This window comes from Physella acuta, unplaced genomic scaffold (genome assembly GCF_028476545.2).
Source record: "Physella acuta isolate Inbredline_101_S28 unplaced genomic scaffold, ASM2847654v3 ptg000324l, whole genome shotgun sequence".
NCBI lineage: Eukaryota > Metazoa > Mollusca > Gastropoda > Physidae > Physella > Physella acuta.
Genome location: NW_026731843.1, coordinates 320,060 through 337,461, shown reverse-complemented (window position 1 = coordinate 337,461; position 17,402 = coordinate 320,060). Strand labels below are relative to the sequence as shown.

Here is a 17,402-nt window from a genome sequence, read left to right as displayed (position 1 = left end):
TTGCCAGTACTAAACTTAGCTGATCTCATATCTTGCCAGTACTAAACTTAGCTGATCTCATATCTTGCCAGTACTAAACTTAGCTGATCTCACATCTTGCCAGTACTAAACTTAGCTGATCTCACATCTTGCCAGTACTAAACTTAGCTAATCTCACATCTTGCCAGTACTAAACTTAGCTGATCTCATATCTTGCCAGTACTAAACTTAGCTGATCTCATATCTTGCCAGTACTAAACTTAGCTGATCTCACATCTTGCCAGTACTAAACTTAGCTAATCTCACATCTTGCCAGTACTAAACTTAGCTGATCTCGTATCTTGCCAGTACTAAACTTAGTTGAGCTCATATCTTGCCAGTACTAAACTTAGCTGATCTCACATCATGCCAGTACTAAACTTAGCTGATCTCACATCATGCCAGTACTAAACTTAGCTGATCTCACATCATGCCAGTACTAAACTTAGCTGATCTCACATCTTGCCAGTACTAAACATGAGGTGTAACACACTCTCAGTACTAATCATCGCTGGGCTTAGAGCCTCTATAGCCTCCCAGAACCAACTGAGACGTCACCACAGAAATAAACGGGTGTACTAGACAACAGTTTCCCTGGAGCCTTTGTTATCCTTAAGCACATACACACCCGGAAGGTTCCTCTCGTAGTTCCCGGTGTACAGCTGGCCGCTTATAACGACATTCTTTGCGTCTATGTGCACCTGGTCCGGTTTTCGGGGACGGGGTCTAAAAAATAAAGTATTTCAACATGTGAAAAATGTATAAAACTATACGATAATCTGTTGTGTGTAAATTATTTTGCTGACAGAATTCGGCAAGAAATCACGCGTAAAATGTCGCCTCCCTCTAACCTCTAATCTACGAGGTAGAAAAGCCTCCTCTCTCCCCGAACTCTCCAATACTGCAGAGTAATACTGATAAAAGTAAATGTACATACTGATACACAAGTCTTGTACGCACGGCAAAATTATGTACACAATTTTACAATTTAAACAACCACTTAGGCCAGGGGTCGGCAACCTTTTGAAGCTGAAGAGCCAAAAGTTACAATTTTCAAAATTTCCCTGGTTTTAAAGAGCCACTAACATTTTTTTTATTTCAAACATTTTATTTTTTTATTAAGATTATTAGTATTTGTTCAAGGAGCTGGAGAGCCGCATCTTGATATCAAAAGAGCCGCATGCGGCTCGCGAGCCGCAGGTTGCCGACCCCTGACTTAGGCGCCAAATAAAGCCGGGGAAAATGTCGAACAAAAAGGCTTTTAATAATCCAATACTGATCTAATATATAAAGCTCAGTTCTGTATGTAATGCATATGTTTGTCGTTGGAATTGGATGAATTTAAGTGTTAGAAAATTATCGTGCGCATTTGTCTAAATGTATGAGCTAAAAAATTACTATTGAAAGTGTTGGGAAATAATTTTCATTTTTCAAATTATAGTAATAATTGTCGGCATGTTCATTAAACACAAGTTTTTAAAAAAATATCATCTTTTACAAAAATTCTAATTATGTCATTATTTAGTCCTATAGCACTTACTTCCCTTTGATAAATTAGGAAAACAAAACTACTTCCCTTTATAAAACCATTGCTTTTGTGGAAAATAATTTACTTTTTTATTACTTTGTTTTGGTGTTGGGAAAAAAATAATAATTACATAATCAGCGGGGATTGATCAAGTGCAAATGTTGTAGGTATTTTACGGATAAGCTTGGAGTATTAAAATTGTTCATTAAATAGAAACAGGCGCGTTCGTTTAAGTGAGTGCAAAAGATTATGAATAAGTTGGGGTACTATAGTCGTTCATTAAGCTAAAACAGGTGATTCCGCCCCGGGCGTTTATGTTCGCGTTAGTGTTTTCTTTGTGTTTAGGTGGGTTTGCGTTAGTGGTTGCGTTTTGATTTGGTTCGTTTTTGTTCTTTTTTTTTTCGTTTTTGTTTGTGTTTTTTTGCTTGGGTTTGTATTTGTGTTTTTGGTTGGTTTTGCGTTTGGATTTGGTTTGTTTTCGTTTGCTTTTTCGTTGTTTTTTTTTGTGTTGGTATTGGTGTTTGTGGTTGGGTTTGTTGTTAGGTTTTTGTTTTCGTTTGCTTTTTTGTTTGTTTTTTCTTTGTGTTTGTATTGGTGTTTGTGGTTGTGGTTGGGTTTGTTGTTAGGTTTTTGTTTTCGTTTGTATTTGTAATTGTGTTAGCGTTATGTTTGCGTTTTGTTGTTTTGGTTGGTTGTGGTTTGGGTGGGCAATGCCGGGTTTATGATGATTACTAAACACACAGGTAATGGTCTTTAACAGAAAGGTTTTTCACAGAAGCCAGAGCAGGGCCTGGCCGGGACGGCTAGTTGAATGTAATGTTCAAAAACTATTTCACGCTTCATAGCCAGTTTATTGACATTTTCGGTCACTTATTCAATAAATTATGGTATTAACCCCCCCCCCCCTCCCCATACATTTCCCCCAGACATTACCCCCCCCCCCGTAGTTATTACCCATTTGTAACTGCCGGGGGTGTCCTGTGGGTATTGACAGGGGGGGGGGGGGAGGCTGACCTGCTCCAGATCATATGGGTAGGGTGCAACATTATTTAGAGAATACTAGATTATAATAGTGTTTTTGCATCTTCAAATCCGAAAGAACAACCTCCGTCCCTCCCGCCCCCTTCACTTCCCTCAACTTGAGTTTCTTCCAGGCCCTGCCCCGCCCCCCCCCCCCCCCCGAAGAAAGTCTACCGGTGTCGTCGTCGTCGTCGTCCCCCCCCCCCCCCCTCCCACCCCCGACCCCCCACCCCCGAATGAAATGAACTTTATATAGAAAATATATACTTTTAACAGTGTCCGCCCCTCCTCCCCGAAGAAAGTCTACCGTCCACTCGAAAATTTCAAGTGCCCCCCCCTCCCCCCGGAGAAAAAAGTCTGGTAGAAACACTGCCCTCAACCATTTACCTTCGTGGTCTATGCCTATTGGCTGGTCGACTCTTCCTATAATTGTTCCAGAATTGCAGGTAACTTTGGTACATGTGTTCTTCATACTGGCTATTGATGATGTCCACTGAGCTAGAATTGAGTCTAATGTCTGAAGGTTTGGACCATTGAGCATAGTTCTCTATAGTTTGAGTCTGGGCTGCAATAACACAATAATCGTTTTCATAAGCTTTTATTTACTTCAGTCTGTTCTTTCGTCTATCTGTTCTCTCGTCTATCTGTTTTTTTCGTCTGTCTGTGGCATATATTTGGACTTAATGACTTGTAATATAGATTTTTCGTTTGAATACATTCGAATCCGACGACAACGCAAAAATATCTTATTTTTACTCTAATTAGTCATTATTTGTTAATGTTGTAATGTTATTTGTAATGTATATTTTATTCAATTACAAAAAATTAGATCGCAAGAAGCGCCAGTTAGGCCTATATTCTCCGGTTCCCACATCAACCTAACCAAAACATTCAGCTTTCTTAAGGCCTCCTGTCTTGTGCAACATCACGGTACACTGACTTAGGACGTGATGTTGACATTTCTACACGAACCATGTTCATGTCTATTGATTGGGGTCTTTACAAAACCCACGTAGCAGACTTGGGGAAACCTCTGTAAATGAAGCCACACTATACAGTGGGTTCGCACTACGCAGTATTATCTACCAGTATCTCTCAGACCACGACCCACGTACCTATGTGTGTGTGTGTCTGTGTAGGGGGGGGGGGTGCAGGAGTGGGAAGTGGGTGCTTTCCAGACTGCAACATTTCAAACCTAAAAAATGTGTCTGTCTTTTGTAACGATGACGATATATAATACTAAAGTCTGTCATTTGTAACACTAAAAGGGGGTGGGGATAAGCAAGGTAGGATTTTTATTTCTCTGAAATAAAATGTTATATTTCTGTTATCACCGTTGTTATTGGGGTGGGAGTGGAACTATTAGACCTGATTTAATTAACATCGTGTTAAATAATTCTAGACCTACAGTCTCATTAAATAATTCTAGACCTACAGTCTCATCTGTCTCTCAGTCGATGGTTTGTGTACTTACCTTCTCTGGTCGTCCGAGTGGGATTTGAACCGCTGCCTCTCCCCGCTTGGTTTTCCCCCAACTGGTCCCTACGAGTATATGAAACACCATCGACAGTGTAAACATCAGCCGATTTCCTCTTTTTGAAACAGAAGCAACACATGCTAAACATATCCACTGTTCTAATTTAGATCTGCTTTTAATCTTGACATTAGTTCGTTGCACTAAAAACTTTAAGACATTCTTATACAAAACTATTACACCAGTCTACAATTTTTACTTGTTAGAGCTTTAAACATACAATTAATAATATTTATCTGGCCACTGTGCGAGACCAAGGTCGGGATCTATATAGGACCAAGTTAAATGGTGTGTTCTACACAGCGTAAATTGGGAGTTATGTATATGAGGTATAAGTTCAATAAGGAAGTTGGGAGTGGGAGGCTAGAGAGCGTCCTGGCATGTCCCTACATGGAAGTAAATTTCTTTTACGGCTGGTATAAGAGGGCGGGTTGGGGAAGCGTTGTATCGTGTTTGTCAGTCTATTCTAAACTTGGCCTCGCGACATTGGGAGAATATTTTTTTAACTGCATTTAGATTTGTTGTATTGATTATAGTACACCGTTTGGGGATATATATTTATATACTTCAGGGAATATAAATGATTGCAGATATTGATCACTGAGGTGAAAGGTATTTTAAGCAGGAGGTCTCGTCCTAGTTTGTGGAAATCTCACGAGATATCATTCGGTCAAGGTCAAGCTGGCAGTGCAGAAAGAATCGTATAAGACGAAAATATTACATTAGCTTATGTAAAGGGTCGTCCATAAAAGACAACTTTTGTTCCTGTTTGACCACACCTTTTTACACCCACCCCATCACCACATTTTGACATACAAGTCAGACTCGACCCCACCCCCCACCCCCCCCCCCCCACACACACACACACCAAAATTACGTCACACTCCATGTGACTAAGGCGTTTATGTCATATTATGTGCCAACTCATTTGAGACCTTTACAGATCTTACCTTACTAAATACCATGTCTTCATAAATTAACATTGAGCCCAACTAATCTATCACTAACATCGTTTCACTAATTTTATTTAAGAAGATGACGCCTTAATTTAAACAACACCTGGTCTATCGTAAAGCTCGTTAAGATTACAATGAGTCCACACAGTCATCGTGGCAAGGATTTTGTTACAGCTCCATTTCATTACAGCTCCATATTATTACGCTAACCAAATGAAAACTACTTTACCTACCTTATGAAGCGTAAGTGTTAGCGTCGAATTAAATAACGTCTATAGAGACTACACAATACTTTTTACACCTTTATTATCATATCCTTATAAATACACACAATTTCCAGACATCAACAAGCTTCTACCAGTAAATCAACCACATACAGCCCCCCCCCCCCCCCCCCAATCGTTCACACCGCTTTTATTCACACATTCTACCTTGGGATAAAATACATAGACACCCGGGGGTTGACTCGCTATGGACTTTCCCTAAGTTCTAGACTATTCTAAATTATTCTAACCAAAAATAAAAATGACCCATAACAGTTAGATCTACTTTGAATATTTTATAAAACAAAATTATAATTCTAAATCATTTTGTCATCTGAATCGAACATGTGTACAAAAGCGAGGTAACTCAATAAGACAAAAACATCATTAACATTAACACAGTTCTTTACCTTTACTATATGAAACTGCTGTAGACTAACTGAATTTCTTTCAAAATGTTAAACTAGCAATGTGATAATAAAGCAATTGTAGACTGACTAATTAATGAGTTAGTTTAAAATGTCAGTCTAGTTTCAGCTTTAAATATCTGTTTACATGACCCTATTTACAGGCTATAAACCTCTGCTGTAAATAGTTCGTCGATTATTACACTGTATAGTAGCTTCTACAACTACTATTATTATACAGAGATTTTAATTGTCAAAGTATATCCCCCTCCAACCTTCTAAAACCCGAACTATTACCATGTTCCCTCTAACTAATCTGTGTGGTTGCACGGCCGCACGGAAGTTTTGAACCTTCGAAACAGTCGTTTAGAACAGTCGTTTTGTAAAATACATATATCCTTGTATAAGACTTTTAGAACAGTTGTTTTTTAAAATACATGTATCCTTGTATAAGACTTTTACAACACCGCCACACAAAAATACACGTTGCACATTAGCTTTTTCTCCTTAGAGGTAACGTTGACCATGAACCCTCTATGTATAATTATTACTGTATCACGATCCCAGATACAGTGAGACCTTGGTAACGCTAACCCCACAACTAACACACGCCCCCCCCCCCCCCCGCCTCCCCAATCTACACCCGCACCATGAAGGAGAGTATCAAGCCTGATTATCGGGGGGTCCTTGTGACTATTATGATTGTTTATTTATTTATTTTTGTCATAACCAAGAGTAACTATTTGTAACTATTTGTGTATGGCCCTAAAATTTTCGGTGGCATTGTTAGCCCACCCCTCAATCCTCCCCCGCCTTGTTAACAATGGTCTGACGAAACTGAGCATCTGGGCTTAGTTAGTCGTCATGGTGATTGTTAGTGACATCACGTGACAGGCAATTTTCAACCACGTGACCCATATCGCCCCCCACACGGGCGAGGCGCTACACCCAGATACCCCCCCCCCCCCCCACCCACCCACCCCGCCACTTACGACCCGCCCCCTTGTTTACTCGCCTAATTCCAATTTTCTTTCTCTCGCCTCACCCTCCGTCTCTTTCCCTCGTCTCACTCGTCTTAGTCAGTGTTTCCACACGCAAGTCATCCCCTCCCCCCCCCTCTCCCCTCCCCCACCCATCTCTCATCGATTTATCTCTCTCCTTCCATCCGCTTTGATGCGCCGAGTGACCAGTGGTCAAAGATTTATAAGGCTGCCCGCACACGGTCAAAGATAAAAAAAAAAGGCAGATAACTCTTTCCCTTCCGATTTATATATATTCTTCCCTCCCCTTGTTTTATCAGCGAATACCGTGATCTCAATGAGCTGTTTCATAATAACAGATCGGGCTGATTTTTATGAGACGGTAGGCCGAATCGAGTGGTGTGTCCGCCAACCTTTCGTTGGGCTGCCCACATGCCAAATTGGCAATGCTAGATTGTCGTACAATTTGACTCGAGTTTGCTAAAAAGTCACTGGCAGAAGTTCTCAGAAATCCAGCGCGTTTACACGGCAATCTGTTGAAAAAATAACCAGACAAAATAACCTTAACATTGTGTTCCATTGATTTTACACTATTTATAGAAATATAAATCTGTTTGGTCGGCTATTGTTTGAGTAAGGAATCTTCCGCTTACAACCCCACCCCCTCGACCTGAGGCACAGCTTATGAAAATATCACAGGAGCTTGTAATTCTACCCCCCCCCCCCCCCCACTTCCCTATCTAATGATGTATTCGTGCCGGTTCGATGATTAGGTAACCTTTTCCAACCGGCCGGAAAACCGGCTTGTATGCTAAGATAATTTTTTTTTAAGCCAGCGTTCCCAATAAAGCCCCCAACACTAATTTTAAATCTTTAATTATTTTTTTTTTAAATTTTATTTTGTGTAATATATCTCATTAAGAAGGTGAGTAGATGATAACTTAGCAATAAGGTAGTTAAGTTCGAATCTCGACAAAGATTATTCGTTTCATAATTCCTGGTGTTGACTGTTATTTGATTCTGTCAGATACCTTTGGGGGAAGGGGTAGGGTGGATTGGCTTTGGTTTGGCAAATATATAGCCTAGCTGAGCCCAAATAATGTATTTCATTTTCATAAAGCTTACCTGAGTACAAATAATGTATTTCATATAGCCGAGCTGAGCACAAGTATTTTTAAAAGAGTACAAAAATAAAATGAATTCATCAATTTAAGGTACATAACCCGTGTAAACTTTCTCGCTCCTATACTGGTATAGCCTACTATCTCTTTCTTTACACAGATAGGCCTACAAACTATCGGCCTTTAGCCTGTTACTTTACACAGGCCTACAATCTATGCCTCTATACATCGGCCTTTAACCTGCGACTTTACACATATAGGTCTACAAAGCTGTGGAAGATTGAACTTAAATTGATTCAATTTCTAAAACTAGAATCAAATAGGCCTACACATCTTATGCTAACTTCTCATGGAGTAATTAAAAAAAAAATTTGCTTGCACCCGTGTTATATACCGTTTTATATCACAGTATAAATCTTTGACGACAGCGGCAATGCAAAAATTTGCACAGTGGGGGAGAAGGGGAGGGGGGTGGTAGGGAGAAAGAGGGAAGGGGCTGCAATTAGCAAAGGGACGCAAGTGGACTGGAGAAAAGGGGTATAACTGTGTTTTAAAAATGCCTCCTGATGGACAGGCTTGAATGTTTTTAATGAACGTCGCAGGACGGGGGTATCAGGAGTGGTTTTGCGTTTGGCGCTTTAAAAAAAATAAAAACCACTTTTTTTCTCCTCATCAAATACCACTTTTATTTGCCAAGCTCGGGACAAGTCTTTTTTTATCAGCGTTTATATATATATATATATATATATATATATATATATATATATATATATATATATATATATATATATATATATATATATATATATATATACTAGCCGTCCCGGCCAGGTCCTGCACTGGCCTCTGTGAAAAACCTATCTGTAAAACACCGTGACTTGTGTGTTTATTAAGCAGCATATACAACGCAAACGCATTGCCCAGGTTTAAGAAATATATTATTTTTCCAATTAAAAGTCTATATACTATATGCAAATATGGACTTTTGAGAAAATCACGCATAACCCTGATTCAATATTTATTCATATATGTGTCTGTGTGTGTGTTTTGTAAAAAAAAATATATTGTGCATGTAACTTTCAAATATCGATGAATTGAAACCACTCGCTTCTCCTTCGTGATAAAGCAATTGATCACGGCTTGCATTTTTTGCTTTCAAGTTTTACACTTTCTACCTTAACTATGTTTCAGTAGTAATCTCGGATCAGTTTTCAAATGTGTTTGTTCGTTTTTTAATTTTGTTAACAGAGAAATGATGTCCACCACAGCTGTTTTAAAGACACAGGTCGCCATTGCAACACAAATGATTTTTTTAAGTAAAAAAACAAAACAAAAGGGGAACTAATCGCAGTGAGAACAAAAGGGGAACTAATCGCTAACGTGAACAAAAAGGAGGATAACTATTGCGCAAGTGTGTTGCGCAAGCCATTAAACGCCGGGGCGATCTTGAGTGAGTTTCGTTTTTTATTTGATTTAGTCGGGAAATTCTATCTGGGTTTGATATCTTTTTAGAGAAATCCACTCACCATTGGTCCGCAAGTCGGTTGGTGAGTCGTTTGTCGAATGATCGTTCGCTGGTCTGATGATCGTTCGCTGGTCTAATGATCGTTCGCTGGTCTGATGATCGTTCGCTGGTCTAATGATCGTTCGCTGGTCTGATGATCGTTCGCTGGTCTGATGATCGTTCGCTGGTCTGATGATCGTTCGCTGGTCTGATGATCGTTCGCTGGTCTGATGATCGTTCGCTGGTCTGATGATCGTTCGCTGGTCTGATGATCGTTCGCTGGTCTAATGGTCGTATGCTGGTCTGATGATCGTTCGCTGGTCGGATGATCGTTCGCTGGTCTGATGATCGTTTGCTGGTCTAATGGTCGTATGCTGGTCTGATGATCGTTCGCTGGTCGGATGATCGTTCGCTGGTCTGATGATCGTTTGCTGGTCTGATGATCGTTCGCTGGTCTGATGATCGTTCGCTGGTCTGATGATCGTTCGCTGGTCTGATGATCGTTCGCTGGTCTGATGATCGTTCGCTGGTCTGATGATCGTTCGCTGGTCTGATGATCGTTCGCTGGTCTGATGATCGTTCGCTGGTCTGATGATCGTTCGCTGGTCTAATGGTCGTATGCTGGTCTGATGATCGTTCGCTGGTCGGATGATCGTTCGCTGGTCTGATGATCGTTTGCTGGTCTAATGGTCGTATGCTGGTCTGATGATCGTTCGCTGGTCGGATGATCGTTCGCTGGTCTGATGATCGTTTGCTGGTCTGATGATCGTTCGCTGGTCTGATGATCGTTCGCTGGTCTGATGATCGTTCGCTGGTCTGATGATCGTTCGCTGGTCTGATGATCGTTCGCTGGTCTAATGGTCGTATGCTGGTCGGATGATCGTTCGCTGGTCTGATGATCGTTCGCTGGTCTGATGATCGTTCGCTGGTCTAATGGTCGTATGCTGGTCTGATGATCGTTCGCTGGTCGGATGATCGTTCGCTGGTCTGATGATCGTTTGCTGGTCTGATGATCGTTCGCTGGTCTAATGGTCGTATGCTGGTCTGATGATCGTTCGCTGGTCGGATGATCGTTCGCTGGTCTGATGATCGTTTGCTGGTCTGATGATCGTTCGCTGGTCTAATGATCGTTTGCTGGTCTGATGATCGTTCGCTGGTCTAATGATCGTTCGCTGGTCTGATTCATTACACCATTACTTCATATGCCGAGGTCAAGAAACAGATGAACTCTACTTCATCAGCCATTCAGATCGTCATAGTCCAAAAGAGTAATTTTACTTCACTGTTATGTTAGTCATACATTTAGAGTTCTTACAAAAGTTAAATAATTTTTTAAATTGGACATTTACCCCCCCCCCCCCCCCCCCCTCCTAAAGAAATATAAAATTATAAACTTTTCCGCCGATTAAAAAGTTACTTAACATGTTCATAAACTCCCCCCCCCCCCCCATTCCACCCACCTCAAGCTACGATATAATTCAAAATAGCTTTTTTTAAAAAAGTTTATAGGAGTGACTTTGTTTTTATAGAAAGTCTCTTCTTATGATTCTAACAGCTTGAATAGTAGCAGATTTTACATGTCATTTTCCAACCTTTCTGTAATGCAAAAACTTATCAAAAATATGTATTTAAAATTTAAAATATTACCGTTTGTAACTTTGCGCTGTACCATTACCATCCAACTACCATCCTAACATTACCGCCCAACTATCAACTTAACATTACCATCTAACTACCATCCCCACATTACCATCCAACTACCATCCCCACACTACCATCCATGATCCACCTACTATCCTAACATTACCAATATTACCATAGAACTATCAGCCTAACATTACATCAAACTACTTACTGCTTAACTTTCCTGCTCTGTATCGAAATCCCCCCCCCCCACACAAGTAATGCAGTTAAAACTTGAATAGTTTGACATAACATATGTGGGGGAGGGGAGGCTTGCCTAACTGTAATTTTATTACAGTATTCCCTCATTAATCACGCTATGCGTTTAAAGTCGAATTACCCCCTCACCCGATTGTCACACGTTGACACAAAACTCCCAAAAAGGCACCACAATTCTCCGCCCCCCCCCCCCTCCCTACACACCCCCAACCCGACCTAAATATTCCCATAGATCTTTTTAACATAAATGAACATTCCACTAATTAACTTTTTAAAACATACACATCGATTGCTATTATGCTATAGTAGTGGGCAACCTTAGTGACAATCTTTCTGTGATTTTCTATAGGCCTGCACATAAAACACTTGCTTAGAATAAAATGAAATCATTGTACCTCCTGTGTTTACGGTTTTATATGAACATGGATCTTTATTTTAAAATTGTAATTTAAACCACTCGATTAGTTAAGTTATCACTCAAATGATGACGATCAAAACAAAATGGTAAGCCAGTGTGAATTCAATTTTAGAAACCCACAGAACGAAAGTTGCTAATAGCTTCAAATTAACCATATGCTCTAGAGACTGTTAAGTATACACTTGGTCTTAAATCTTAGAGGTTTACCCATAATATAGATAGATCTATATATGGAAAGAAACGTTTAGTGATGAAGAGTATTTTTCTAAAAGGCCATTTAGAATAGAAAGTGAAGATATGCCCAGATTTAGCGTATAGTTAAAATAAAATAAGGCTATTTTCTATAGAATATTCACCGATGTATTTTCCTCAATTAGTGAACTTTTACAATGAATAAAATATCTCTCGACTAATTTTATAACTTGAGATAAAAACTTTTTATAAATTTGCTAAAATTATGCAGGTACAAAATTCTAGGTTTGGCTACATTTCAGTTCAAAATTTTAAAGCAAATATTTTTCTTATATTACTTATAAGTATTTCACATCATATAATTAAAAATATTTAGCATAACATTACATCAGTTATATTTCTAACTATCTATATATAGTTTATTTCCACACAGATAAATGCGTTTTGAAATTAGATCGAAGTAAGAGTTTCTACGAAAATCTGGATAACTTTTTATCGCCAGCATTTGATTGTCGTTCTTTCCTGGCTGACGGATAGTATTGGCTGTTGATTAAGTCAATGGGGTAAATATTTATTGTTAGGAATGACTTTCGGTCTGTTTTTGCTCCGTGCACAATGGATTAAGAATTAATTCTTCGAGTTAATGTTCTAGTGTAGATCTTATTCGTTTTTATTGGATTTATATTTTACACTCAAAATAGGAAGAGGTCAAAGCAAACAACTAGAGCTCTTCATTTTTCGAAGTTCCTGTGCTAACCCCAGCCCACCCCTAGCAGGTCTCGCAAACTACAATTCAACTAACTGGTGGTCCCGTTTTTTTTTCTGAGACTGCTAGTTTTTCTTCTGTTTGGATCATTATACTTCATATTTGACACAAGAAGCAGAACTTCTTTCTTTGTAAGTTTTATTATATTGTTCATGAATCTATAGGCCTACTTGTAGATAGATTTAGAATCTAATTCTAATGCTAACTAATGCGAACTTCACTGTCCAGTGTCTGCCTGGGCCTACAGTACACTACAACTACATTCTACATTAATACTTTTTAAAATTAGGGCGTAATACTTTTTAAAAAGTTTTAGAAATCTAGATTTCTAGTAGAATCTACATAATTTTACCAGCACAACTTTACCACAGTGGACAGAAGAAGAGTAGAGTTCAGTAGAGTATGTATAGCTATAGATCTAGATAGGGCGTCAAAGCTTCTTCTTTTAATGTCTTTTATAATTTAATTCTTCTTACTGATTTTTACTGAACTACTAGATCTATCTAGATTCTAGATTAAAAAACTAGACTAAATCTAGACTACTAGTCTCTATTTGTGTTCAGACAAGTAAGTAAGTTTCCCTTTCAAACCTGACGGTCTATGGGGCAAGTGAAGTAGAGTTCACTTGTTTCTGTGACCTCGGCATATGAAGAGATAGTGTGGACAGCACTATGCCCAGCCGCCTTTACTCTCCCTAACGTGAGTTAGGTACCCATCAGAGTTGGGTGGACTCAGGGGCGGTCTACTGACTTGAACCCGGATTCGAACTCGAAACTTACGGGTTAGCACTGAGCAGTCCAGCTCTATCACTAGACCACTCCGTCCCACTTGTGTGTTCAGACAACTCAAACTAAATTCTAGTTTAGTCACTTAGCATTGTAACTAGATGTAGAATGTAGATTTAGATGTAGCCGTTGTTTGGATCTAGATTTGTCAGAAGGTAGCCTAATAATATAAAACTATTTAGCCCTAGTTGTAAGCAGATTACTTAGGGCCTATTAGCTACTAATTTGTAATTAGGCTATAAATAAAATAAACCTACAGTACTTAATTGTCTAGTTTGTATTAATATTAACTATTACTTTGTCAGTAAGCATTAAGCCATAGCCTAATAATTTTTTATAAAAGTAGGCCCTACAACTAAATTAGTAATTAAGACTAGCAATTGGTTAAATAGGCAAACTGATCAAAATTGTCTCATTAACATATTGTAACTGTAAGTAGAAATTTATGTTAATAAGTTGTGTAAGAAAGTGGTCCACCATCTAATTCAGTTTAGACCAAGTTTCTATTTACTATTTAGAACTATTTTTCTACATAACTTAAAGTGACTATCACTATGTCATTCTTTTTAGTTTTTATTACTAGGATTAATAATAGTTGTGAAGCACTTTGAAACCTTTTGAAGTTTTATTGGTGAGCTATACAACACTTTTTCTTAAAGCGCCAGTCACTGATACTATTACTTTACAATACTTTAAATATGTTTGGGATTGCAATATTTGTATTTGCTATATTATACTAATTCTAGCTGTATAAATGTCTGATGGATAGTTACTCTTCTCCCCACTGCTTTGGTTTTATCCTAACATGAAATGTTTTTAGTCCCTGTTAATTTTTAAAATCATATTAATAATATATAAATAATAGATGTGTTTACTATTCACCCAACTCAACATAAGCCTACTGATATTGAATTTAATCATACATTTGTTACTTTACTGGAGTTAAAAATAAGTGAACTCGTAATTATTTTTTAAAAACTCATGTTCGTACATCATAACCTGTTAAATTTTTTGAAAGAAAAAAAAGGAGCCTTTGTTACTTTGTCTTCATTAGGCCAGTAAAAGGTCTCATGCTTTGTTTAATGCACTTTTTAAATTTTAGTCCAAGTTAAATTTGTTCGGCGTCAACTAAAAAAAAAATTATGTTTTGCTGTATTAAAATTTCTTAATTTTTAAAAATACCAACATTATGCTGGAGTGACAATTTTAGAAAAGAATGAAATGGTTTAATCCAGTTTTACCAACCATCACTAATTAAAAAAACAATTAAATTGGCTAAATGGCTTGAATTCATCTTTTCGTTAAAATTATTAATGAACTGTCAGAATCCTACACTCTCAAATGACCTTTTTTAATAAAAAAATCACTGTCTTAATTCAAAAACATTTATTTTTTAAATGAATTGTATTTTTATAAGTTTAATTTTTTTTTTAAAAATTGCCATGGCTGGCATTATGTGCAGTTTGTAACAATTTTTTTTTTCTTTAATCTGGTGTTCACCTGTGGAGCCATAAAAAATAATTTGATTGCTGCAGATATATCTGCATTGTTTAACTTCAGGGCCATCACTACAGTTTTGCAGTTTATGTTACCATTGGGTTTTTCTTTATCACTATTGGGGTCTTGTTTAAATATAAATAGATATAAAACCAAAATAATCTGAGCTTTAAAAAAATTTCTCTGTGTGTATGTTAATTTTTAGAAGCAGTATTTTTTGCCTAGTGTTATATTATATAAAGAACCCCCCTCTCACACACACACTCATTTTTTTATATCATTTGTATGATCTGATTTTTTAGAAAAAATGTTCACTCTATTATGTAGGAGATGAGGAATGAGCACTCAATAAAGTTCTTTGATGTAAAGCAATGTATTGTATACATGAAATTGTAAAAGGTGTTTACATTGTTGGGTGTTAAAAATCTTGTTGACAAAAACTTAGAAAAAACTTGAATAAAGATCTTGACTATGTACCGCCTGTAAAGACCTTTCGCTCATGTTGCTGAGGCCATATCAAAAGATGGCCTTTGCCTTCAGATAAGATCTTATGGTCCTATGGCTCAGTTTGTGTAATCTTGGTACCATGGGTAGGCTTGTGTAAAAATCTTGATCTTAAGGCAAGACTTGTATAAAGATCTTGGTCCTTTGGTGTCAGGCTCAACTAAAGATCATGGCATAACTCACAGCCCGCCCATGGCTAGTCTTGGTGTGGTACCCAGTCTCTCATAATGACCATTCCTTGTCACACGTTTGTGATTCATCGGCAGCAGTTGAACTTGAAGTGGGACCCAATCCTTTATTCTCTGGCCATTGACGGTTTCTTTAGGGGAGGGAGGCGCATTGTCCCGCGGGGTCTGTGTGGGTACACTGGAAATCGTTGGATTTTTTTCCTCTTTCATTTACAAGTCATTTCTAGACGTCGTTCAGCTAAAGAGGTGAAATCATTCGTATGACGAATTTATCAATAGAGAACAATGCGTGTTAACTATGTTAGTAGCCCCATGCAAATGTAACAACTAAAAAAAGCATTCAAATTCTCCGCTTTTAAATCCTAACTTGATATTTGATGTCAGCAGTTGTTTGATTATGGCCTTGTTCACCAATTCCTGCTCGTCTCGTTACTTCACCCATCGATCGGCGGCTCGGACCAGTTGTATTAACTCGGGAGAAGCCGACTCTCCCCGCCCCCCTCGCCACGTCGCGGTGAAGGGGAATTGCATCCTGGTGGGGGGAAAAATTGGCCTAGTAGAATGTATAGTGAATGACCTAAGTTTGACGTTTTCTTGCCGTTTGTTATGTGTGTTCGTGCACAGCATGCTGTGCGACATCAGACATGTGAAATAGGCGTCCTACACCATTCATGCGTTAGCATCAGTTTGGTTGGTTCCACTGCATACAGCACGACAACGTATATGTTGTCCGACATACATAACGCTACGTGCACGGCTTCACGTACATCGCGCTACTCACTGGGTGTCCGGCATACTTCACGTTTGTTGTCCGGCATACATCACGTTTGTTGTCCGGCATACATCACGCTTGTTGTCCGGCATACATCACTGTTGTCCGGCATACATCACGCTTGTTGTCCGGCATACATCACGCTTGTTGTCCGGAATACATCACGCTTGTTGTCCGGCATACATCACGACACCGTAGTTGTTGTCGGCATACAATTCGACACTACTTGTTGTCAGCATATATCACGCTACGTGCCTGGCATCCCGCATACAGCAGACCATCACGCAACGTCACACAGCGTGCTAATGTTACCTGCCCACCAGATCCTCCTCTAAATTAACCAGCGCTGGACAACAAGTAAAAGGTGGATGTGGCGTTAAATGGAGCTCTGGTTACTTTTAAATGGTTGTAATTCCTGTTGTAAATTGTATAGGATGGACAAATGGTACTTTACTGTATCATATGGAACAATGTACCTTTCTGTTGAACCCCATAGCGAGAAGGCACTCATTCAATTTAATAATTTCACTGCCGGTAAAGACAACCAAAAGTCGTCTACGCTTAATAGTTTCCCTAGTCATTTGTTTGTTAGTCAGTTGACAAAAGCAGTTTCAGGAACATGTGTTCCACGTTTGTCTAGCAGTATTCGCTGTCGGTTACGTGTTCATAGCTCTCAATTACCTATTCCTCTCCATATCGCATACACTGTTTGAAAATTTAATCGGGTTTAAATTTCTGCTACGAGTTTTAATATGTATAACGTAGTCGCTTACTGTGTACGTGTGTGCTGTGTGTGTATGTGATTAGATCAGTGTGTCTGGCACCAAGCGGGGCTTGGCATGAAGCTGGGGAACCAATTGACCGTGGCTACCAGGGGACCATACTGATGGCTGGGAAAGCCGGTACTAATTAGTAGTGCATTAGCTTTGTCCCTGGGCAGTCGTTGCTGATACATGACTGCTGCCTCATCTGCTGTGGGGGCACCGTTAAACATGGCATCATGCCTGATATAGGGGCATCCTTAACGTGGCATCATGCCTGATATAG

The 17,402-nt window shown here is 38.9% G+C and overlaps 2 protein-coding genes across 2 annotated transcripts in view; one reads left to right on the top strand and one right to left on the bottom strand.

The window, feature by feature from the left end:
- Positions 1-559: 559 nt before the first annotated feature.
- LOC131940653 (uncharacterized) lies at positions 560-4,198 on the bottom strand. Its single transcript, XM_059299370.1, has 3 exons — positions 4,041-4,198; positions 2,954-3,131; positions 560-744 (listed from the first exon to the last, which is right to left on the bottom strand). The coding sequence occupies exons 1-3, from the start codon at positions 4,189-4,191 to the stop codon at positions 597-599; spliced, it is 477 nt and encodes a 158-aa protein (XP_059155353.1). The 5' UTR covers positions 4,192-4,198; the 3' UTR covers positions 560-596.
- Positions 4,199-12,360: 8,162 nt separating this feature from the next.
- The window catches only part of LOC131940629 (FERM, ARHGEF and pleckstrin domain-containing protein 1), a 99,987-nt gene continuing 94,945 nt past the window's right edge, over positions 12,361-17,402 (top strand). The window contains exon 1 of the mRNA XM_059299336.1: positions 12,361-12,740. The gene's annotated coding sequence lies outside the window, so the exon portion shown is untranslated. The remainder of the gene's footprint in view (positions 12,741-17,402) is intronic.